General features: G+C 42.9%; 1 protein-coding gene across 2 annotated transcripts in view; it reads right to left on the bottom strand.

Annotated features, from left to right (window-relative positions):
* Positions 1 to 253: 253 nt before the first annotated feature.
* Positions 254 to 23,335, bottom strand: part of drd2b (dopamine receptor D2b) — an 87,616-nt gene continuing 64,534 nt past the window's right edge. Inside the window, exons 5-10 of one of the 2 annotated variants that reach the window (XR_003276646.1) lie at positions 22,962 to 23,161; positions 21,982 to 22,068; positions 19,284 to 19,629; positions 18,908 to 19,157; positions 626 to 959; positions 254 to 544 (exon numbers count right to left, since the gene is read on the bottom strand). Coding sequence is in view for 1 of the 2 variants with exons in the window: in XM_026212422.1 (XP_026068207.1) it covers positions 18,961 to 19,157; positions 19,284 to 19,629; positions 21,982 to 22,068; positions 22,962 to 23,161 (830 nt within the window). In the remaining variant the exon portion in view is untranslated. Of the gene's footprint in view, positions 545 to 625; positions 960 to 18,031; positions 19,158 to 19,283; positions 19,630 to 21,981; positions 22,069 to 22,961; positions 23,162 to 23,335 lie in introns of those variants that run through there. The other variant, XM_026212422.1, reaches the window with a different exon arrangement.

Here is a 23,335-nt window from a genome sequence, read left to right as displayed (position 1 = left end):
GTATGGCGCCTACAACGCATCCTGCCGAAAGACTCTGCAATGCATAGTGAGAACAGTTGAAAAGATCATTGGGGTCTCTCTCCCCTCCCTCCAGCACATTTACGGAACCCGTCTCACTCGCAAAGCCCTCTGCATTGCAGGTGATCCCACCCACCCGTCTCCATCTTCATCCATCAGGCTGTCAGGAAGCTGAACACCCTCCCAAACTTTCCCCCTCCCCTCTACTGTTAATGTTATTTGTATGCACTGGGGGTCTGAGAGTAATGCAATTTCAGTTCTCTGTATGTATGTACTATATATGTGGAAGAATTGACAGTAAAGCAGACTTGACTTGACTTGAATAGGCTACTCTGCTAAAGTTTTTAAAGCATTTATACGGGTTTGCATACATTATGCTTTCAGAACGGTCTCTAACGAAAAGATGTCACATCCTTAACCTTGCTTTTTCCTCTGAAACACAAAAATAAAAATTGAAATAAAATTGATATTTTATTGTTTTTGAATGGTCAACCCTTCTCCATTCTGCAGGTATCGTTGCTTTTGGCTTGACCATTGTAAATCACACAAAGTCTACAAAATATATTGTCTCCCAAAACACAGGACTTTTTGTCCGATTTGGAAAAACAAAGAGATGGTTCAGTATATTGGTAATTAATAAATTCTGTGAGAATTTATATTTCAGGTTTTGACTGTGAATGTCACATCCTTAACACTCAATAATGAAACTAAGAATGATTAGGCCTACATAAAGTCTCAGGACAGTTTCTTATTACAGCACTATATTTTTTATGTTTGTTTTCTCAAAACGATTGCAGCGTTGCCCTGTACAATTAAAACAGATCAAAATTTAAAATAGTACAAAGCAGCATATAAATTAAGAACAAATGTTTTTTTGATTCTCTGGCAGACGCAAGTCTCTTCTGGCCAGTTTCTTTGTCTCCCTCTCAGAGGTGCCTCTCCTGAGAAAAAAACAAAACCATATTATATTGTATGTAATACTCTTTATGCCATTGCAAAAATTATGAAAGAGCAAGATTTTTCAACCTTTATGTCAACCCCTCACGATGAAGTTAACTACACACAGCAAAACATATAATACCGATGATAATAGCACCGTTTATTTTTCAACCTCACATAAAAAATTTGAATTGAACAAAAACAAATTTTGCTGTAATAATATACAACTTTTAAAAGTCTTTAAATATGAACCAAAGCGTGATTATACATTATTAACATCTTACGGTCACTGTTAGCCCTGTATTCTGTAGCTTATTGTGAATGTTAACCATCAGTTTTGGACACAGTGAAGCTAAACTGCACCTGATTTTAGAGCTTTGCATTTTAGCCTGAGCTCAATGTTTCCCTGTTCATGCAGAGGAGATGGCAAGTGCATCTTGTTTGTTTTCTCTATTTCACAAAAGCACGTTTTGTTGATACTGTGAGTGCACACACACACAATTCTGAATAAAGTATTTATCTTATCTGTATGAGAAATTATAGGGTAGTCTACTTGTTTCCACTGAAGTGATCGTGCCGGCCCCTCATGCATTAAGCATGCTTCAGCTTCCATTCACCACACAAACGCTTGGACATTTGCTTAACAGCGCACTTTTATGTAGGTAAAATCTTTAATTTTTACATTGTACTATGCTTTAAGTGTTTAATATTGTTTATTTTTTTCACTCTGGTTCATTGTAGAGTTAAAGCTTTATAATGGATGGAGTTTAACTTGCAGTCAAACTTCAGAAAGGAACGGAGGACAGTACAGGGAAAAGCTATTGGGAAGCTATTGAAAAGCAAGCTTCAATATAAGTTATGGAGGATAAACCCAACAAATCTAGGAAAGCTTCGTCAGTTAGTTCTAGGAGCACCTCTTCAAGATCTCCAACCAGGAATGCAGAAGGTAGGGCAATAGCTGTGGCTAAAGTGGCACGAACATGTGCATCATTTGCAGCGAGAGAGCTGGCAATGAATAAAAAAGGAAAAGCAAGGAAGCAGGGAAAACCACATTGGAGGCTACATTGGAAGAATTACAAGCAGAAATGGAGGTGGCAGCTGCCCAGGCTGTGGCTAAAATTCTAGAGGCTGCAGCAGAGGTGGCTGAATATCACAGTGAGTCCAAAAGCAGTTCTGTCACACACCTCTAACTTTCTATGAGTTAACAAATGAGTATGTTTGGATCAAAGCAAATGGATTACCATAGACAGAATCCATAGAAGTCCATCACAAATCAACACAAATCTGTCAGCAACACTGTGTCACTCAGGTGAATTATTCCCGCAACAATGACACCACTGCCTATGTTCTAAACGATGAACAGGCAAAGATGGGTGAGGTAACAAAACCATCTGAATCCCAAATTCCCAGGTATGAGAAGCCCTCACTTAAAAACAAAATGTCTAAAGTTTTCATATCTGCACACAAGACAGACATAACCACTTCACTGGAATCTCAAACTGATATAATAAAGAGAAAAGAGATGATCTAACCAAAATCTCTCTTATCCATAACAAACCCCACCCCCTTCCCAAGTGCAGAGGATTCAGAGTGATAACCATTGAGCAATGCATTCAAAGAAGCCCACGTCCTTACCCAATCAGAACCTGTGCAGTCGACATGGAGATGATAGGGAGGAAAGTGCAATGATTCCAGATAAAAGCATCTAGCTGAGGCGTGAGCATTGATCTTCCTCCACTAATTGAATGCAATGAAATCCTCAACAACAATTCAGAAATACCAACTCCAGAGCTAGCACTTTGTCATACCCGTTTAAAACCTATTGCAAGATTTATTCCAAAATTTGATTTAAATGCGCAAATCCTGCTTCTCTTGGGAAGAGATCTCATCAGAGTGCACAAGGTAAGGCTGGAAATCAGTGGTTCTCACAATTCCTCATTCGCCCAAAGACAGGCTGAGTCCTGATCAGCAACGTCTGCCTCGGTAAAGCACATAAGCCGAATATTAACAGCTTTAGGACAAATGTGCTAGAAAATGGTAGACCCTCCTTCCTTACTCCTTGTGCAAGTCACATTTCTTTGAGAGAAAAGGCAAAGCACCAGCCGACATTTTCGACCAAATACAGCCACAAAGGTCAGTAAGTCATCTAATGACATTGGTCTCACAGTGTTCGAAAGACACAAGTCTGCTCTCTCCTTTGAAGACCAAGCCTCCTGCATGGAGAAGGACTTTAAAAAAGATAAGGAATCCACAAAAACCAGACCAAATAAGAGTAGTCTTCGATTCCAGTGCACAGTATCCTGGTATCTCTTTGAACAGCATCCTTCTCCCAGGACCTGACACGAACAATTCTCTCCTTGGAGTGTTGTCACACTTCCATTAGAGGATCTAATCAAAAGCATAAAAGACCTAGATCTAACCAAAGAAACCTTCCCAAAGTCACAAACTCTGAGAAACTTCTCACTCATCATGGAGTGTTGTCTGTCGTCAACAGCCTTTATGACCCACTTGGTTTAGTAACAATAGTGACCATAAGAGGAAGAGCTTTACTGGAAGAAATATCTCATGACATAAGCGACTGGGACATACCACTCTCTGAAGCCAAGGAAAGGAATGGTATGTATGGAAAAATTCCATACTTATGTCCCATTCTACCTTAACAGTTCAAAATACACAGATTTATGTATATTCTCGAATGCAGGGGCATCATGTGCTCATGATTTTTTAGGGGGCACGAGTGGGGGATTATTCATGCTTATCATGTGACACATGAATTTTTATTCCAAAAAATTCCAACCGTGTTAACTATATCAGGAAATATCTTGATTCTCAAACTCGAGTAATTAAATGCACCTGATTGTTATATGGGGGGATATGGATATGGGAAAAATATCTAATTGGAATTTTTTTTTGACATATATTGTGATTTGATTTGCGATTTTACATTTGCAAAGTCAAGATTCATCTCAATATTGTCAATAATGTGCGGCACAGTATGAGTATCATTACCTTGCTGAAAAAAAAATATAAAAAAAAAATATGGAAATTCATGAAACCATTACAAAATTCCTTTTTGTTTTGGCATTATTGCAATAGGAATTACTGTTGTTCTATCCAATACCACTATCCCAATACAACAATATCTTATATCATAATATTATAACCCTGAATATTTTTCTCTCCAGCAGGCAAGATAATAATGGTATAACCACTGTTGGGAACGTTACTTTAAAAAAGTAATTAGTTATAGTTACTCACTACTTGTTCCAAAAAGTAAAGTATCTATAATAAAAGTAACTCGTTACCAGGGAAAGTAACTATTTGCGTTACTGTAATAAAAAAAAATTGCTATATGTCAGAGAATTTGTATATATATATTTTTTCTAGTTTTCACTGGTCAGTTGAAATGCGTAGAACAGACAGGTGTTCGTACATATCTTTCGATATTTATTGCATGTCAACAGACAGCAAGAGTTTTATCCTGTACAAAAGTATTATCTTTGTAAGAAAAGTGTTTTTGGACACTAGCTTTGGATGCGTGTGTCACACATTACATGCACGTTCTTGCCTTTGACCACAATGAATTTGAAGTAGTGCTTATATCTCCACCTTGAAAATGCCAACTTTTCATCGGATTGCTCCTGATTCACTATTTCTGTTGCTGCAGCGAATTTTTGTGTAGCTGTTGCGTGTGTGTTTGTGTACGTTTGGCACTGCTGGCGTGTGTGCCGGCATGTGTGTAAAAACACTGGCTCTGATTGGCTACCATGAAACACATGACTCTGCCTTAGCCAATCATAATCGCTTATCTCGTTATTAACCCATCTCCTCACTTGCTGTGTGAGCCAGGGGTGCGTTCGGATTGCATAGTTTATTAAATCAATGCATAGTAACGCACCGCATTTAATGTTCAGAAACGTTAACGGCATTGTAACGACGGGAAAAGTAATTAATTAGATTACCCCGTTAATGAAAAAATAACGTAGTTACCTAACAACCTAAACCTAATAAATTACCTAATGAATTAACTTAGTTACTGAATTTCACTGGAAATATTATTTTTTTTATATAAATGAACTGCATTTGTTTAGTCAATTAATAAAGTATTACATTTTACACTGTATTTGGGATTTTAAGAAAAAGTGGAAAATGTGTTGAATGTTTCATTTCATTCAAGTGAAATTAGCTAGCAGTTAGACTGAATATACATTTGTTTTAAACGTGGAGCCAGGCGCAAGTCGTCGCAGGTTGCGCACGTGCATCAAGTCTCATCCATACTGCCAGATGCACTCGTGGAGAGGTGCAGGGCAGCGCGTGAATATAACCGAGCGTTACGAAACAGGCTGTGTGAGTGCGGCAAGTGTGAACGGCAAGTGTGAATCGTTCAATTTAACCGGTTCTTCTTAGTGAACCGGTTGAACCAGTTCACCAAATCGAACTGAATCGTTTGAAACGGTTCACGTCTACACTAAGCATTAATCCACAAATTAGTCAATTAGTCAAATAAACCAATATCCCGGAGTAATTCATTTACTCAAACAGTACACTGACTGAACTGCTGTGAAGACCGAACTGAAGATGAACACCGAGCAGAGCCAGTTGCATCGGTTTTCCATTCACCAGTACACTGAACCGAGAATCATTTCTGTCAGACGAGTCCAATTTGAGAACCGATGAGCTGATTCTCGTTCTCGAGTCACGAACCGGTTTCATTGGTTTTCGGATCACCAGTACACTGAACCAAAAACCGTTTCTTTCGGACACGTCCGATTTGAGAACAGATGAACGTCTCGGTTACGTACGTAACCATCGTTCCCTGATGGAGGGAATGGAGACGTTATGTCGACCGACAAATGGGGTCTCACTTGGGAGGCCAATCATCTCTGATTTTAAGAGAAAACGCCAATGAAATTGGCAAGTGGATTAACACACCTGAGCCACTCCCCGTGCCAGCGGGTATAAATAGGGCGACAGGTGCATCCACTCATTAGGTTTTACGCTGAGGAGCGGAGAACGTGTCCCGGCAACAGCGAATGGTTCAAGGTTGTGGCATGGGGACATAACGTCTCCGTTCCCTCCATCAGGGAACGAGGGTTACGTACGTAACCGAGACGTTCCCTATCTGTCGGTCACTACGAGTTATGTCGACCGACAAATGGGGTCCTATGGAAAACGCCATAACCTGAACCTCGTCACAACCCTGAGGCGCTGCAATTGTTGACAAGCCTTGGCGTGCCACAAAAGCTACGCTTAAGGTCGTAACCTTCCCAAAGCCCCAGCGCAAATTCACTGACCTTGGTACCGAAGGGGCCAAAGGGTGAGTACATCGCTGCTGGAGAAGGCCATGCTGCTGTTCCGCCCACATAAAGTAAATGGAAGGGATTTCAACCTTCAGTGAAAGATAGCTTCAAATCTTCCCTATTTGTTCTTTCAGCTGGCAAGACAATGGGGAAGCGAGCCTTTAGGAAAGGCCGCTACGGAGACCACATCCTACCCGTAGGGAGGTGACATGTGGATATACCGATATGGACTGACCCAGGGGACAGTACTACATATGGAAAGGGTCTCTGAGGCAGGTCCTACCTTGGAGCAGGGATGGAACGGCTGCCAGAAGAGACTGACAGAGCGATCTGTCAAGGGAAGACACGGGTTTGCCAAGAGGGAAACCTTACCGTGGAAGAAAACACATATGGGATTACCCGTAGGGAACCCAGCCATATGGACACCTAGCCCAGTACAGGGGCTGACCGGCTCCGGGCATGCTAACGCCAGTACTGGGCCTGGCGACAGACTGCTCCGCCAAGTCTGACGCCGAGGGTGCTGGAGGATGCTCGACCAGGGTACGCCAACCGGGGAACTCTACTGGGAGAAGAAGGCGCTCACATCCCCGTGTTAGGGGGAATGGCGCAGCAAGCGAGACACCCAGCCAGCCCTTCCCGCCAATTACCTGTTACCCAACACACGGGAGGAAACTGGCTCTACACGGAGGTTGTAAAACCTCGCAAAGGTGTTAGGTGTCGCCCAGCCCGCAGCTCGACAAACGTCTGCCAGAGAGGCGCCGTGCGCCAATGCATAGGAGGAGGCCACACTCCGTGTGGAGTGGGCCCTCACCCCCAGGGAGCACGGCTCGCCTTGGGAATGGTAAGCCAAGGCGATGGCGTCCACTATCCAGTGGGCCAACCTCTGCTTAGAGACAGCCTTCCCCTTCTGCTGACCTCCAAAGCAGACCAGGAGCTGCTCAGAGCTTCTGAAGCTCTGGGTGCGGTCCACGTATATGCGAAGCGCTCTTACGGGACACAGCAACGACAAGGCTGGATCTGCCTCCTCCAGGGGCAGCGCTTGCAGGTTCACCACCTGGTCTCGGAAGGGAGTGGTGGGAACCTTGGGCACGTATCCAGGCCGGGGTCTCAGGACAACGTGAGAGTAGGCCGGCCCGAACACAAGGCACTCTTCACTTACCGAAAATGCTTGGAGGTCCCCGACCCTCTTGATGGAAGTGAGCGCGATCAGGAGCGCTGTCTTGAGAGACAGGAACTTCAGCTCAACCGAATCCAGCGGCTCAAAGGGACCCCTCTGAAGTCCCGCCAGGACAATAGAGAGGTCCCAGGAGGGAATCAGGGGTGTCCTAGGAGGATGTAACCTTCTGGCACCCCTCAGGAACCTAACGATCAGGTCATGCCTCCCCAGGGACCGGCCGTCCACTGCATCGTGATGTGCTGCAATGGCAGCCACATACACCTTCAGGGTGGAGGGTGACAGCCCACGCTCCAGCCTACCTTGCAGGAAAGAAAGCACGACTCTGACCGGGCATCTCCGGGGGTCTTCTCGGTGAGAAGAACACCAATTCGTGAACAGACTCCACTTCAGAGCATAGGCCTGCCTCGTAGAAGGGGCTCTAGCCTGAGTGATAGTGTCTACCACCGCTGGGGGCAGATCACTTAGGTCTGCCGCGTCCCGTCTAGAAGCCACACGTGGAGGTTCCAGAGATCTGGACGCGGGTGCCAAATGGTGCCAAGCCCCTGAGAGAGAAGGTCTCTCCTCAGGGGGATGCGCCAGGGAGGGGCTGTCACGAGGAGCATGAGTTCCGAAAACCAGGTCCGGGTGGGCCAGTAAGGCGCAACCAACAGGACCTGTTCCTCGTCCTCCCTGACCTTGCACAGTGTCTGTGCGAGCAGGCTCACTGGGGGAAACGCATACTTGCGTAAAGCCCGAGGCCAGCTGTGTGCCAGTGCATCTGTGCCCAGGGGGGCCTGGGACAGGGAATAGTACAGCTGGCAGTGGGAGGACTCGTGGGAAGCAAACAGGTCTACCTGGGCTTCCCCGAATCGACTCCAGATTAGCTGGACCGTCTGGGGATGGAGTCGCCATTCCCCGGGGAAAGTGAGCTGTCGTGAGAGCGCGTCGGCTGCACGATTGAGCTCCCCCGGGATGTGGACAGCGCGCAGCGACTTGAGCCACGTCTGACTCCAGAGGAGGAGATGACGGGCGAGTTGAGACATGCGACGTGATCGTAACCCGCCTTGTCGGTTGATGTACGAAACAGCCGCAGTGTTGTCCGTGCGGACCAACACGTGCTTGTCCAGCACTAGCGGACGAAACCGTCGCAAAGCTAGATGCACTGCCAGCAACTCCAGGCAGTTGATGTGCCAAAGCAGTCGAGGTCCTGTCCAGGACCCTGAGGCTGCCTGCCCGTTGCATGTCGCGCCCCAGCCCGAGTTGGAGGCATCTGTTGTGACAACAACGTGCCGGGACACTTGTTCTAAGGGCACGCCGGCCCGTAGAAAGGCAAGGTCCGACCAAGGACTGAATAGGCGGCGACACATCAGTGTGATGGTGACACGATATGTACCGCGGCGCCATGCCCATCTCGGGACTCGGGAGTGTAACCAGTGCTGAAGTGGTCTCATATGAAGCAACCCGAGCGGCGTGACTGCGGCTGCGGGTTGCCATATGCCCCAGGAGCCTCTGAAAGTGTTTCAGCGGTACCACTGTCCTGCCTCTGAAGGAACTCAGGCAGTTCAGCACTGAGTGGGCACGCTCGCTGGTGAGGCGTGCCGTCATACTCACCGAGTCTAACTCCATACCGAGATAAGAGATTCTCTGCACAGGGGAGAGCTTGCTCTTCTCTCGGTTGACCTGAAGCCCCAACCGACTGAGGTGCCGAAGCACGAAGTCCCTGAGATCGCACAACTCTTCTCGGGACCGGGCCATAATGAGCCAGTCGTCGAGATAGTTGAGGATCCTGATGCCCACTTCCCAAAGTGGGGCAAGGGCGCCCTCCGCGACCTTCGTGAAGACACGGGGGGACAGGGAGAGCCCGAAGGGGAGGACCTTGTACTGCCATGCCTGACCCTCGAAAGCAAAGCGCAGGAACGGTCTGTGACGAGGGAGGATAGAGACATGAAAGTACGCGTCTTTCAGGTCGATCGCTGCAAACCAGTCCTGGGGCTGGACGCATTTGATAATGCGTTTCTGCGTCAACATCCTGAACGGGAGCTTGTGTAGGGCCCGATTCAAGACTCGCAGATCCAGGATAGGTCGAAGGCCACCGCTCTTCTTGGGCACGATGAAGTAAGGGCTGTAAAACCCCGTCCTCATCTCGGCTGGAGGGACCGGCTCGATTGCATCCTTCGCCAGGAAGACAGCAATCTCCTCGCGCAAGACAGGGGCGTCCTTGACTGCCACCAAAGTCTCGAGTACGCCATTGAACTTGGGGGGTCGCCGGGCGAATTGAATCGCATAGCCGAGTCGAACCGTCCGGATGAGCCAGCGTGACGGGTTGGGCAGCGCAAGCCACGCTCCCAGATACCGTACAAGTGGCACCAAAGGGACAGTCGACATACCCGCAGTGGTGCAGCGATGGGGAGTCGTGCCGGAAGGCCCAGAAGGCACTGCGTCCTGGGTCATCGCAACCACACTCCTCGTGTTCCCGGAGGAACTGGCCAGAGACGCGTGGAGAGGTGTTGCGTCTCCGAACCGCGACCTCTTGGCCGCTGGCGAAAGGGGGCGTCGTGGGTGAGAGTGAGGAAGCTGTGCGTCGCTCATTGTCAAGCCACGAGCCTTGCAACTCGGAGGAAGGAGAATTTGCTCTTTTATTGAAAATGTGGGTACCACTGGCAAAACAAAACAGAAACTGAAGATTCTCCGCCCGGCCCTCCTCCGGGGGAAGGAGTGGCGCTGTCTTCGCCATCTCCTGAAGAGCAGTTCTCCGCATCTCCGAGTTGCCCGTGTCAGGGCCGCTTGGTCGACTTCTTGGAGGACTTCGCAGCCGGGAGTGACACGGGGGGCGCCGCTCTCCTGCGCGGGGCTCGACGCGCCGGCCTCGAAGAACTCTCAGCACGGGGCGGAGCTGGCGTAGAGGACGCAGGGGGGCGCCCACGGCGACGAGCAGGCTGAGGCGCTACCCGCGACGGAACGGTGGCAGCCGGAGAGACACGTCGGGGCAGGATGTGCTGGATGGCCTCAGTCTGCTTCTGTACCGCCGAGAACTGCTGGGCAAAGTCCTCGACAGTGTCGCCGAACAGGCCTGCCTGGGAGATGGGGGCGTCGAGAAAGCGCGCTTTGTCCATGTCCCTCATCTCAGCCAGGTTCAGCCAGAGATGCCGCTCCTGGACCACCAGCGTGGACATCGCCTTCCCGAGGGACCGCGCCGTGACCTTCGTTGCCCGTAAGGCGAAGTCGGTCGCCGTGCGCAGCTCCTGCATCAACCCCGGGTCGGTACCACCCTCGTGCATGGTTTTGAGTGCCTTGGCTTGGTGTACCTGCAGGAACCTCTACGTACCCCCTGCCTGCCCCGCCATCGAGGGTGGTGAGGATGGAAGAGGGAGAAGAGCGGCTTCTGGCCGTGAAAGGGGCCGTCCACGACTTCGTCACCTCTTCATGCACCCCGAGGGGGGCAGCCCCGCCGAACCTTCATCCTCAGAGGTCGATAACCCATCCCCCGATGCAGCAATCGACATCTGGTCCTCGGGCGGCGCACCGAAAGACACGCTGGGACCGCTGTGAGACGGCCCAGCAGAATCAATCGGCAGCTGCACGGGACAGTCGCTGCGTGAGGAGTGAGAGGTCCGTGGGGCGTGGCCCGGCGGAGAAGCTCTCACTGTGATCCTCAGATCTCCCAGAGCGCCAGCCGGCGGCCCTCTGCTCGAGCCAGAGAGACCGGGACGGGTGGCGACAGAGGGGTCTGCTGCACTCCCCTTGAGGAGTGAGAGACGCGATCGCAGCGCTGCCATGTTCATACGCCCACAGTAGACGCATGAATCATCCACGAGCGCAGCCTCAGCGTGTTGGACGCCCAGACACTGCAGACAACGCTTGTGACCGTCAACCGAAGACAGGAAACAACCGCATCCAGAAGGACACGGACGAAACGGCATCTTGAAAAAGACGCGAATCGTCCGTGATTTGCTCTTTTAGAACTGTCTCTTTTAGCCGAAGCGCCCAGGGGAATCGCCGACTCGCAGGGACACCGCTGTAATGCGCCGTCACACCGACCAGGAACAGTTAGAACAAAACAAAGATGATGGCTTTGTAGAGGTTTCTTCATCCACTACTCGGCTCCGAAGCAAAAATCTAATGAGTGGATGCACCTGTCGCCCTATTTATACCCGCTGGCACGGGGAGTGGCTCAGGTGTGTTAATCCACTTGCCAATTTCATTGCCGTTTTCTCTTAAAATCAGAGATGATTGGCCTCCCAAGTGAGACCCCATTTGTCGGTCAACATAACTCGTAGTGACCGACAGATAGGGAACTAATGATACTGCCCATGCGTGTAATTTTTCAAGTATTTTGTTAAACATCGGAAAGTGTGATAAAATAACTATATTTTCTTTTTCTTTTTAACTTTTTTTAAGATGAATGTTTCTAATCTGTATATTGTAGTTTATGTATAGGCCAAAGGGGTTTTCAGGGGAGTTGGACAATAATTAAGACTCTAAAGACTCTATGTTTAATAGGAATAAGGGATGATTTATGAAATTACTGTATTTATAGTTAATGATGACACATTCATAAATTGAGTTTGTAGTAAATGGAACATTAACACGAGTAGAGCAGTTGATGATACTGAACTCTAGCACGTGCCGGTAAGAGCGATTCTCGTTCTTGAGTCAAAAACAGGTTGCATCAGTTTTCGGATCATCAGTACACTGATCCGGAAACTGTTTCTTTCGGACACGTCCAATTCAATAACCGAGGAGCTGATGATACTGTGCATGCGTGATTCAGCATGAAGCCGACTGACTCACAGTGCGTCTGAACCGAACTGATTCTTTTGGTGATTGATTCTGAACTGATTCTGAGCTAATGTTATGAGCGCGGGTAAACCGAAGGCTTGAATGAAGGGCAATCTGGCGAAACATACGTTCATTTAATAACAAATACATCGCAATGGGTAGTGTATAGTAAGTGGATCATGGTTTCTGTGCTGATGACACCTAAATTATTTACTTTATATCTTCAAGAGCTAAATCCTCGTATGCACATTATTGCTTTTACTGTATTTGGGTGCATTGTTGCAAAACTTAATAGTGAACTTTTCATGATTATGAAGTTTTTAACTGACTAAAGTTATGATTACTGACTTTATATATTTGAATGTTTGATAGACGTCATCGGCAATGACATCATTACATCGAGTGTAAAAGAACCGGTGAACCGTTATTTTTTTCATCCGGTTTGTTGTATCGAACTGTCCGAAAGAACCGGTTCGCGGAAAAGAATCAAACTTCCCATCACTTTTTCTTTTAATGGTGGGCGTTTACACAGTTGGCTAAAGCCAGGGCTGGACTGGGACAAGAAAAGGGCCCTGGCACTTTTGCTTGGACCGGCCCACAACAATCGGTCGGACACAACCAACCAGTACACCATCCTTGCGGTCCCTGAAGATATGCATATCTACCATTCCATTCCCAAAAACCCCTACAAAGCTGAGAACTAAGTGCAATGGACCAGTGTACCTGTGCAAGTGGACCAGTGTACTCACTCTCTCTTGACTGACTCCCTGGTGATCAAAGGTGCTCTCCTCCATTGCTAACTCAACCTGGCTTGACTATACATAAGGACAAAGAGAGAGATGATTACAATCATTTGGAAGAGTTATTAAAAGTACACTTAGTAAGGATCCATTTTGTTTATATAGTCCTGTATTCTTGAAGAGCAGGATTTCTAGATGGACAATGTGCCCCATGTTAAATAGGCTAGTTAATCATTTAGAACACAATAGAATGTGGATGTAGAATACTGCTAATTTTAAAAATAAATGTTTTTTCTTTGTCAATGAACCAGACAGCAGAAAAAACTAGTTTACAATGGCAAGTTTAGGCTTACTTTGTTTTAAAGAGCACAAAACCCTCTTTAATATGACACCAAACAACATTTACCTCTCATTGTTGAGATACTTCCCATAAAAAAAGAAAACAAATTATACTACCAAATTATTCACACAAAACATCCTAATAATATATATGATATTCATATTATTGACTGAACATTAATATTGCATATTAATTTTATTGGAAAATAATTATAAACATGAGAAAATATCTTCTTCATTGAATATACAGCTAAACAAAAATATACTGCTTTCAAAATGCAAAATATTATGCATTACCTCTTTTCCAACGTGTGACTCGTCGTGGGCGCCATTACATAAACATTTGGAGTAATAATTAAATTAATCAAATGGCATCATTTAAGTTTTTTCTAGAGAAGGACCGAACAGCCGTTATGGGTTTTAAAGGGTTAATATTAGAATAGTTATGATTTATTTATTTTTTGGCCCACAACTTCTCTGCATCCACCTTGTGCTTTTGTTTTCTGGCTGTGAGCCACTGACTGCATCTGACACAAGAGGGGGAGGGTTGGAGCCTGTTAAAAGAGATGTCTGGGCCAGCCCAGTGTCAGTATGAAAAATGAACAAATGGGCCGCTATCCCTGCTTTATGGGCCGGTCGTTGGCCAATAAAAAATTTTTTTTTGCCCACCGTTGGCCCACCGGGTATTTGCCCAGTGTGCCAGATTACCAGTCCAGCCCTGGCTAGAGCAGAGCTCATTGGTGAGAATGGAGGTGCCCTCACTTTATTGGTAAGTAAGACTATGACTCAAGACTGACAAGCATGCATATGCTCTGCACCAGAGTAATATCGCATCCACATGCAGGCTTTTGCGATTAGCAAATTGCAACGTCTCTAATCACGATTTCGATTCAATTTTGATTAATCACACAGCCCTAGTTACTATATTATAGGCCTGACATTTTCATTTTACAGGGAGCAAAGAACATTTACATTATCAAAGAACATTTTCAGTTCAGTTCAAGCACTCTCAAAAACTCCCATTTAAATCACTGAAGCTGTTTACAATGTGAAATTAATATCTTACACTCCTATGCACATCTGCACAGTCAGCGAGCAAGTGAACAAAACACAGCATTTCAAAATTTCACAGCATTAAAAACCCCATCAGCACAGCATGTGACATCTTCTACATCATCAAGGGCAGCGTACTCCTTTAAAACCACCGCTGCATCAGTTTAGGGGAAAGAAGATTCTCCTCTCTGACCAGGATTCATCCCAGTCACCGCCTGTTCTTCATCAGTGGCCTAAGAGAAACACATTTGAAAAAATTATACATTTAATTAAACTATCGATTTTCAGGTAGAGGTGTATTCACATCCGTAAGGATAGGTAAATAATCGGATAATAGGTTTTAAAGTTTCAACACTTTGTGTGGTTGTTTAATGTCTGTCTATCACAGCTCTCATGAAGTCTATAATGGCAGCACTAGTGTGAGGGCAGGTGATATTGTTTGAATAAATATCGCTTTCAGAAAGCTTCTTTACTGAAACATTAAAACAGACATGACATTCACATACCTCACAATATTCATGTACATGGAGGGCTGCTCTTCAAACTGTTAGTTCAACAAATAATTAAAATGTCCATAATTTACTCTCCCCATGTTTTTCCAGACTCATACAAACTCTGCTCATTATTTGGAAAACATATGAATATATTTAATATTCTCTTTTTGTGTCCTCCATTGCTGGTCTGGGAGACCAGTATTTTATTTTGAACATACATGTTTGCTATCATATAATTTAAGATGTATTCATATATAAATATCAGAATTTACTTCTACAATAACTCTATATTTATGAAGCTTGAAAATACTGATTATCTAAACTATAAATGGATTAACAAATATTATGAGAAAACTAAAAATATATTAATTTATGTTGTAAAGACAGACAAAAGTCTTATAGGTTTGGAAAGACTTGAGAACAAGTAAATTATTTTTTGTGTGAACTTTACCTCTAAGAGCAAAGACCAAGAATAATGACTCTCCAAATCAGACAAGACAACTCCAAACTTGGTTTGATTCCTGCAATAAAAAACACAGACATCAATGGTCTTAATGAAATGAGCACGTAATCATGCTGTTGTTGCATCAAAATGTGAAGTAAACCGGCAGGAGACAACAGAAAAATTTATTTTCTAAAAATAACTTACATAAAATCTCAAAAGAATGATGCTCTCCCATGTCTCTTGCTTTTAACATCTACAAAAACAAAAAACAAACATTATTTTACTCTTAGTAAAACACAACAACAACTGATAACATGAAATTATGAAGTTTACTTGCCTTAAACGATCTTTCCCTCTCTGCAGAAGAAGCTGAGAAAACCACCTCCTCACACAAGCAGACTTGTGTGTCCTTAACTCCAGTTAGTTTGAGTTCTGCAAAGAGGGACATCAATGGTTTCAATAAAATATTAACATATACATACATATATATACACACATACAGACATATATATATATATATATATATATATATATATATATATATAGTCTGAAATATTACATGTAAAACATACTTTTAACAGTTACCACTTCAACAGCCTCAAAATAATTATGCTAGTCTTTACTACACAATGCCGTTACCTTTAGGAGACAAACATACATTCATTTTAACCGCGAAAAAAAAGACAAATTCACATGAGCGTAACCGTGACCATAACCGTCTGTTAACGCCTCAAAAAGTACAGATAATGTAAAATCTTATGTAAATATGACAAAATACATTAACAGACGTTATATTAAAAGTACATCCTCCGTTCAGTACCGTTACATGAGGCAATTAAGACCTCCGTGTCTGAGGCGAAAACCGCGTCCGTTTTTTTAAATATATATATATATATATAACGTTAAGCTCCTTTGTTTCCGCCTTTCATAAAACCTTCTGCCTTTCATACAACCGGGTAAACAATAAAAGATAACTTTACATTTACCATACTTACCATAGTCTTTCACTCGCTTCTCGCTTCTATCACGCTGAGAAAATGGCGGCTGCTCGCACTGGAGACGTACGATCTTGACGTGACGTGCGTGCTCTCCTTCACGTCCGCGTCCTCAACCCAGACCCGCTGGGTTAAAAAATTTTTTTTAAAACCTTATTTTCAACCCAAACTTGGGTTAAAACATCCCAAAGTCCTATCCAACGGCCTCAACCCAGCAGTTGGGTTGAAAAAACAACCCAGCGTTTTTTAGAGTGTTCAGGCCCTTGAAAATCAGTTTTTGGCCCACTGGAAATAAGAATACCTTCTCGTCTTGACAAAAAGGTGAACATGGACTGAATTATGCACTAATCTTCAGGCTGGAGGTATAGTTCTCTTGAAAGACAGTATACTTTTTTTTTTTTGCAATGATTGGCCTATGGCCATGATCACCAATAGAAGACATTATAAGTCATTATAATCAGTAATCATGTCCCCACTGGATGCAACAAATGCCTTGTTTATAATGGGTCTTATTGTTTGTCTCATCACGCCGGGACACGGCATCACAATATGGTAAGGAGCATAACATTTCTGTCAAATGCTTCAAGGTATTCAGCCAATCACAATGCACTGGATTGCTGGCCAATCAGCATACACCTCGCTTTTCAGAACGATGAGCTTTGTAAAAATCGACATGTTTCAGATAGGTGGGTCATAGAGGAGAAACAAAAATGTACAATTTTTTTTTTTTACCGCATAAACAAATTGCATCACACCAAATACACAAAATAATGTTTTTTTTTTTTTTTTTTTTTTTTTTTTTTTTTACGACATCATATGAGCCCTGACAACCTCTTAAGGTACAACCAAAAGGTTGTACATACCAATCTCACAGGTCATTAGGAATAAATGTAAATATTTACAGTGATGTCTAATGACATAAGGTAGGGAGTGTTCTGTTCCCATTTAATAGTACTGTAGTTCATTTTGTTGTTGAACTTTCATCTAATGGATTCTTTAAGAAACTGCAGATGCTGTATAAATCAGGAAGTAAGCAGCTGCGGGCATGGCTGATGTATATTAGATGGGGTGATTTTTTTAAGTAATCTTCTTTTAATCCTCACTTTGAACAGTTTGTGAAGAGTAATAGCTGTATGTTTCTTTTATTTGTTTTGGGCTCTCTCTCTCTATATATCTATATCTATCAATGTGTAAAATAGAAAAGATGTTGTCATTCCTATACATGCCATGTTGTCTGGAGCTTTTTCGGTGTAGATCTTAAATGTTCTTGGATATGTATAGAAATCTAGTTTGATATGCAAATGTGTGTAGAATTGACAGCATTCTTGCAACACGTGTCTTGTAATTTATGTTGTTTGAAATATTTTGGTTATGAGACTAATTGGAGATAGTTATTTTTCCTTTAGTTTCACTTTGGTCCTTGGTAGATTTCATCCAAGCTGGAATAAATGTTGAACCTGAAACTTGCACTTCTCAGCTTTATAATGGATAGAGTTAAACTTGCTGTCAAACTTCAGAAAGTTTAAACATGAAGGAAGAACAGTAAAATTTTGATGTGTGAGGACAACAGGGGATAGACTTTTTAACTGAACAAAGCATTATTATAGATTATTGTATTTTGGCCAGAAGCGGCAGTTTAAATTTAAAATAACTTTACACCTCACAAGATTTTTTGCTATAAGTTTGATTACTTGATATAATAATTGCTGTTAATAGAATTCATTGTCTGTTTGATAATGTCTTTAATTGATTTTTTTCCATACCTTTCTGCCATTTGTAGAAATTACTACAAAGCTACTAAATATTGTAAAAATAGTTTTCTGTAAAGTTGCTTTACAACGATTTGTTTCGAAAAAGCTCTATACAAATAAACTTGAATTGAACAAGACATTAATTGATGGACTGGAGTCCTGCTTTGGATTATCATAAAGTTTTTGTAAGCTGTTTATACTCTCATACCGATGGCACCCATTCACTGCAAAGGATCCATTGATGAGCTAGTGATGTAATGCTAATAAACTTCTCCAAGTCTGTTCCAATATAGGAACAAATTCAAATACATCTCCGATAGCCTGAGGGTGAAATCATTTTCAGTGAATGTTTTCTTTTGGATTAACTGTTCTTTTAAATTTTTATTATTCTGCGATCCAGTTCCTGGTTGTCAATATATGTTTAAAAGTGCAACATAAACAAAACATTACTGAGTGCACCTTTAGTATGGCTTTATAAAACCGTAAATGGCATGTTCACCTTATTTATTTGTCTTTAAAGTTGATATCTCTTTATTAACAGATTCTCAAACAAATAAATAGATTGTTACCAGATGCTCCTCACTAACTTAACATAATGATGTAATTATGACATTCAGGTCCCTGGTTGCATAAAGTCTCTGTGGTGAGATCCAATTACTCACCATCTCAAATTTGCTTCAATTCTACAATTAATTACATTCACACTATAGTTCCAAAGAGAATAAACACCCGTTCGCACATGCACTCCACTGCCAGAAATCATGGAGACACACACAAAAAAAACTGTATTTTACATTAATTTGAACTTCCATTTTCTCAAATGAATTCATCCGTTCTGCCCTAAAAGCATGGCTTTGTAAATCCCTCATTTCCCATAGCGGTGAAAGATGGCACTAACCTCTTGTGAAATCCTCCATCTTTCCTCCTATATGCATGCAGTGAATAATGTCCTCAGCAGTGCAATATCTTTATGAAAGCCTTTCTGAACTCCACATTGAAAGTGGTATATATGATGGGGTTGACGGCACTGTTCACATATCCCAGCCAAGTGAAGGCATTGTACATTTCCAGTGGCACCACGCAGCTTGTGCAGTGAGTTTTCAAAATGTGAGTAATAAAAAAGGGCAGCCAGCAAATAATGAAAACACCTGCAACAGAGAAAATAAAGCAGAGGTATTCTGAGGACAAAAACTCAATCTAGGACTTTTATGTAACCTGTGCTTGGGTTTATGGCTGAGTAATACTTCTGTCAAGTGACAGTATCTTGACCTCACCTAGAACAATAGCCAGCATTTGTGTAGCCTTCTTTTCTTTATGCTGGTACATCTTTCTCTTGCTCATGGTTTTGGTCAATGTAGTTTGGGTTTTGCCATTGTGCAGTGCCTGTGTTTCAACAAGTTTGGCTTCTTTAGGGGTCTGAACCTCCTTGGCATGCCCATTTTTATCATCTCCATTTGACTGACATTCAATGTGGGAAAGCGGGCCATGGATGGGGCTTGGGTTGGCCAGCAGATCGACGACCAGAGTGGATTCCAATTTATTTTTCTCTGGAGAGCTTGTGCCTGGCGTAACGTCCACCCTCACATCAGCACCCTGGTGCAGGACTTCCTTTATTAATTGCTGTTGAAGATATAATTATCATTAGTTGTAGGAGGACACTTTGTCATTAACATGAGCAGCTCAACATAAGGACGAAATGTCAGTCAGCTGTGTTAGCAGCAGTTACTTTGCTTGATGGATTTTGTAAATTATATTACTGTTTAAGTTAATTTGATGTTAAATATTTTTCTGTAATCTCAGTACTGTTAGTTAATGGGCAAGTTTTGGAGCCAGTCTTCTGAAAACTCCCCCTCTCCCTGTCCCTCTCCCTCTCCCTCTAACTTCCATCGATCAATGAGAGGAGTTTCAGGAGTGATGCAATGTGCTCTTCCGCCATACATTATAGTTATAATTTTTTATTAGCTTAGAAAATTGCCACGTATTATTTTATGTCACCATAATTACTCGTGTAACCACTCATGTAACCCTCTTTAAATACGTAAAACATGGAAGTGTTTGGTAGCTTCTAAATTCATCCCTGTTTGGATCCTAAGGAATGAATGGTACTAATGCTGGGTACACACCAAAGTATTTTTTACATCTTATAAGATTTTCAAAATGTGATAGACCACTAACATGAGGATAAAAAATCCTAGATTTAACCTTTGTGCCATGTGACACAGACAGCACACCACACACAAACAGATTTTCAACCAGAGTCTTGACTGTGAACACAGGAAATCTTGTAAAATCTCGCGAGACTTCAGAATAAGCATGGCAGATGATATGCAGGAAGAAAGTGCAATTATATTATTTGGAATGATTTTATACATGACACGTTATATAAACATTTGTGCTGTTGCCACAAATCAACAAGCTGATCCTCCATCTCTGCTGTCCGGTTTCTGATTGGATATTGTTTCGTTTCACAGGGTAATCTCCTCGGGGTTCCCCCCACACATCAGGATTTCTGATCGTAAATATTAAACATGTTGAATTACGATTCACGATGGGGGCGGCTCCGACGATCTTCCGATCAGGTTCGAACACTCTTAACACACCTCACACCAAGGAAAATCTGATAAAATAATCTGTAGAACCATGAAGATAATTGGGCCCCAAAATCAGCCGGATTATCTTTTGGTGTGTATCCAGCATAATATAAACACTAGCATAGTGGCGCCGCACGCTACAGCAATTGAGTGCACACACTGAGATGGGAGAGGTATGTATCAACTCGTCTAAGTTGAGGGAAGAACATAGTGGAACAAGGCAAAACGGTGACGTTTTTCCTTTAAATACTGTCTGCTTTCCGATCAGAGGAATTGTTGACACGGCCAAACAATATGAGGATGCTGGGGAAGTTGGAAGTCTTGCCGGTGGAGGTGAGGTTAAGCCTCTGCATTGTGGAGAGTGAGTGGATGGTCAAGCAGAGCGGCAGCCGTGATGAAAACTGGTGCTCAGCGGTGGTATCTGGTGGGGAAGGAGTGATCCTGGGGCCTGCAAATTGTGGAGGAGGATCCGGAAAAATCCCCAGTATAGACGGTTTCATCGGGCGCACGCGCCTGGACCTAAGTTAACTTCCGGTCTGTGTTGTGTATATCGGTGTGGCTGCAGTGCCTTCTACAAACGCACAGAAAACATATTTTGTTTGTTATCAAAAAACATCTACTCTAGAGGGACTTGGCTGTTGTTATTGATTCTATTTCAAAGTTTACCGGAACTTAAGTTAGGTCCAAAAAGCGGGCATGCGCAGTAACGTTTGTTTATGTTGTTGTTGTTGAAACCGTCTATAGGTCTCATTATTGGTCATGAAAAATTAGGTCTGTGATAAAAATGGCAAAAGGAGAAAACCAAATGCTAAAATAATGTAGAGAGAATGAAAGTAAGATGGCTTGGGCCAGTTCTCTCTCAAGCTGATAGGATAGATGGTGTAATTGCTGATGATGAATTGGCCGGGTTAATTATCTTAACGTGCTCCTCACAAACTTTGTTATAAAAACATAATTTAACGGCCTTTCTGTCATAGTAAGCTTGCTCAGTATTTCACCTGGTATAATTTACAGAAGCAACTTAAATATAATTTTTGCAAAAAACTCGTCATAGGCATGTATATTTCATGATCCTGGGTTGATTATTTACTTGCCTTTGTATATTAAGCAGGCATACATTTTTTTTATTTTTTTTATGTAAACTGAATTCATAAACAAAACCTTATTTGGTATGTAGTCTTCCAAACGACCAACTCCTTTTTCTGGACAGATTTAGTTTTATGACTGCACTTCTCTCCCAATAATGTGGCAAAAAGCGAAGAGCTATATTGGATGTAATAGTGTAAATGTAGAGGCAGCTGCATACATATACTGAATCTACAGAATAAAATTATATTTTACATAACATTCATGAATTGTTTTATAAGTGAATTGCACTTACTGCTTTCTTGTTTTTGGCAGGTAAACCTCCATTGGTCTTAATGATAACTGTGCACAGTTTCACATCTTCAGGATGTGTGCACTTTTCCTGTGGCAAAAGTAATAAGAATTTGATTCAGCATGTGGTCCACATTAAATTCCAATGATAGCATGGAGCCTTGAAAATCATGCATAGGTATATTTGTTGCCACTTGATGAAACACAATGTAAATAAATCCACTGAACACAAAAAGCCTCTCTCGTACTAAAAGCTGAATGAGAAAGAATTTGCTTCAGTAATTTGTAAGTACCACAAAAAGTCCTTGGGACCTTTTAAAACTAGACAGCTGAACCCACTGATCCAGATTGGACATTAATAACAGCCGTTGCAAGAAATCGAGATGATGAACGGGCACAAATGTAAAAAAAAAAAATAATAATAATTTGTAGCTCTTCTGTATTACGATGAAAATAGAATATGAATAAAGGGTATATATCGCATTCACAATCTTTTCTAACACATACATTGCACAGGGAATTATGTTTAAAAAACCTTGCAGCTCTGAAAAAAAAATGGCAATGGCTTCTTTTGCTTTAACGGCTTTACTTTCACATTATCCAGTGGGTAATGCATATTCAACAAAGGCTAAGGAATTACCCCCGTAACCACATACCAAATATACAGTGGATATGCTGGAATTAGACTATTTAAAGATAAAACCACCATAATTTTCTACCAGTAGCCACATACAAGCATTAAATGAATCTAACAACACTGTAACATAATACTGATTCCAGGGGTGATTTTGGGGTCACTATATTTAAGGTGGTGTCCTGCAGGTCCGGGTCCCACAAATTCTATAATTAACACTGAAAGCTGCTTCCCATATTTTATAGAAAAAGGGCAACTTGTTTTGTAAAACAACACTGACACCATGTCTTGTCCAGTGGGGAATGCTGGGTATTTTCCCTGAGGCTACTGTCTCACATGGTGTATATCACCTTGAGAGGGGGCTTAGCATCAGCGTCTGTCTTCTGGCAGCTCCGTTTAGTGTTGACCCGTTTTCGACGCTTACGAAGAACCACATAGATCTGCACGTACACAAGAAGGGTGATGATGAAGGGCACGTAGAATGACATGATGGAGGAGTAGACAACAAAAGCGGGGTTGGCAATTTCACACATGGTATCATCCCGTGTAGCTAAGAGAGAGAGAGAGAGAGAGAGTAAAATATGGTTACACAACTAATTATGGGTGTAAAACTAATACGTTTCCTGACACACTGGCAAATGCCTGTATGGCAAATTTCCCTTTACAATTGCAAATTAGCTCTAGATTATAATTAGATTAGAAGCATACTGGAAAATGCTGAGTA

Source organism: Carassius auratus, chromosome 30, assembly GCF_003368295.1.
Source record: "Carassius auratus strain Wakin chromosome 30, ASM336829v1, whole genome shotgun sequence".
Taxonomy (NCBI): Eukaryota; Metazoa; Chordata; class Actinopteri; order Cypriniformes; family Cyprinidae; genus Carassius; species Carassius auratus.
This window is presented reverse-complemented; position numbering and strand designations above follow the sequence as displayed.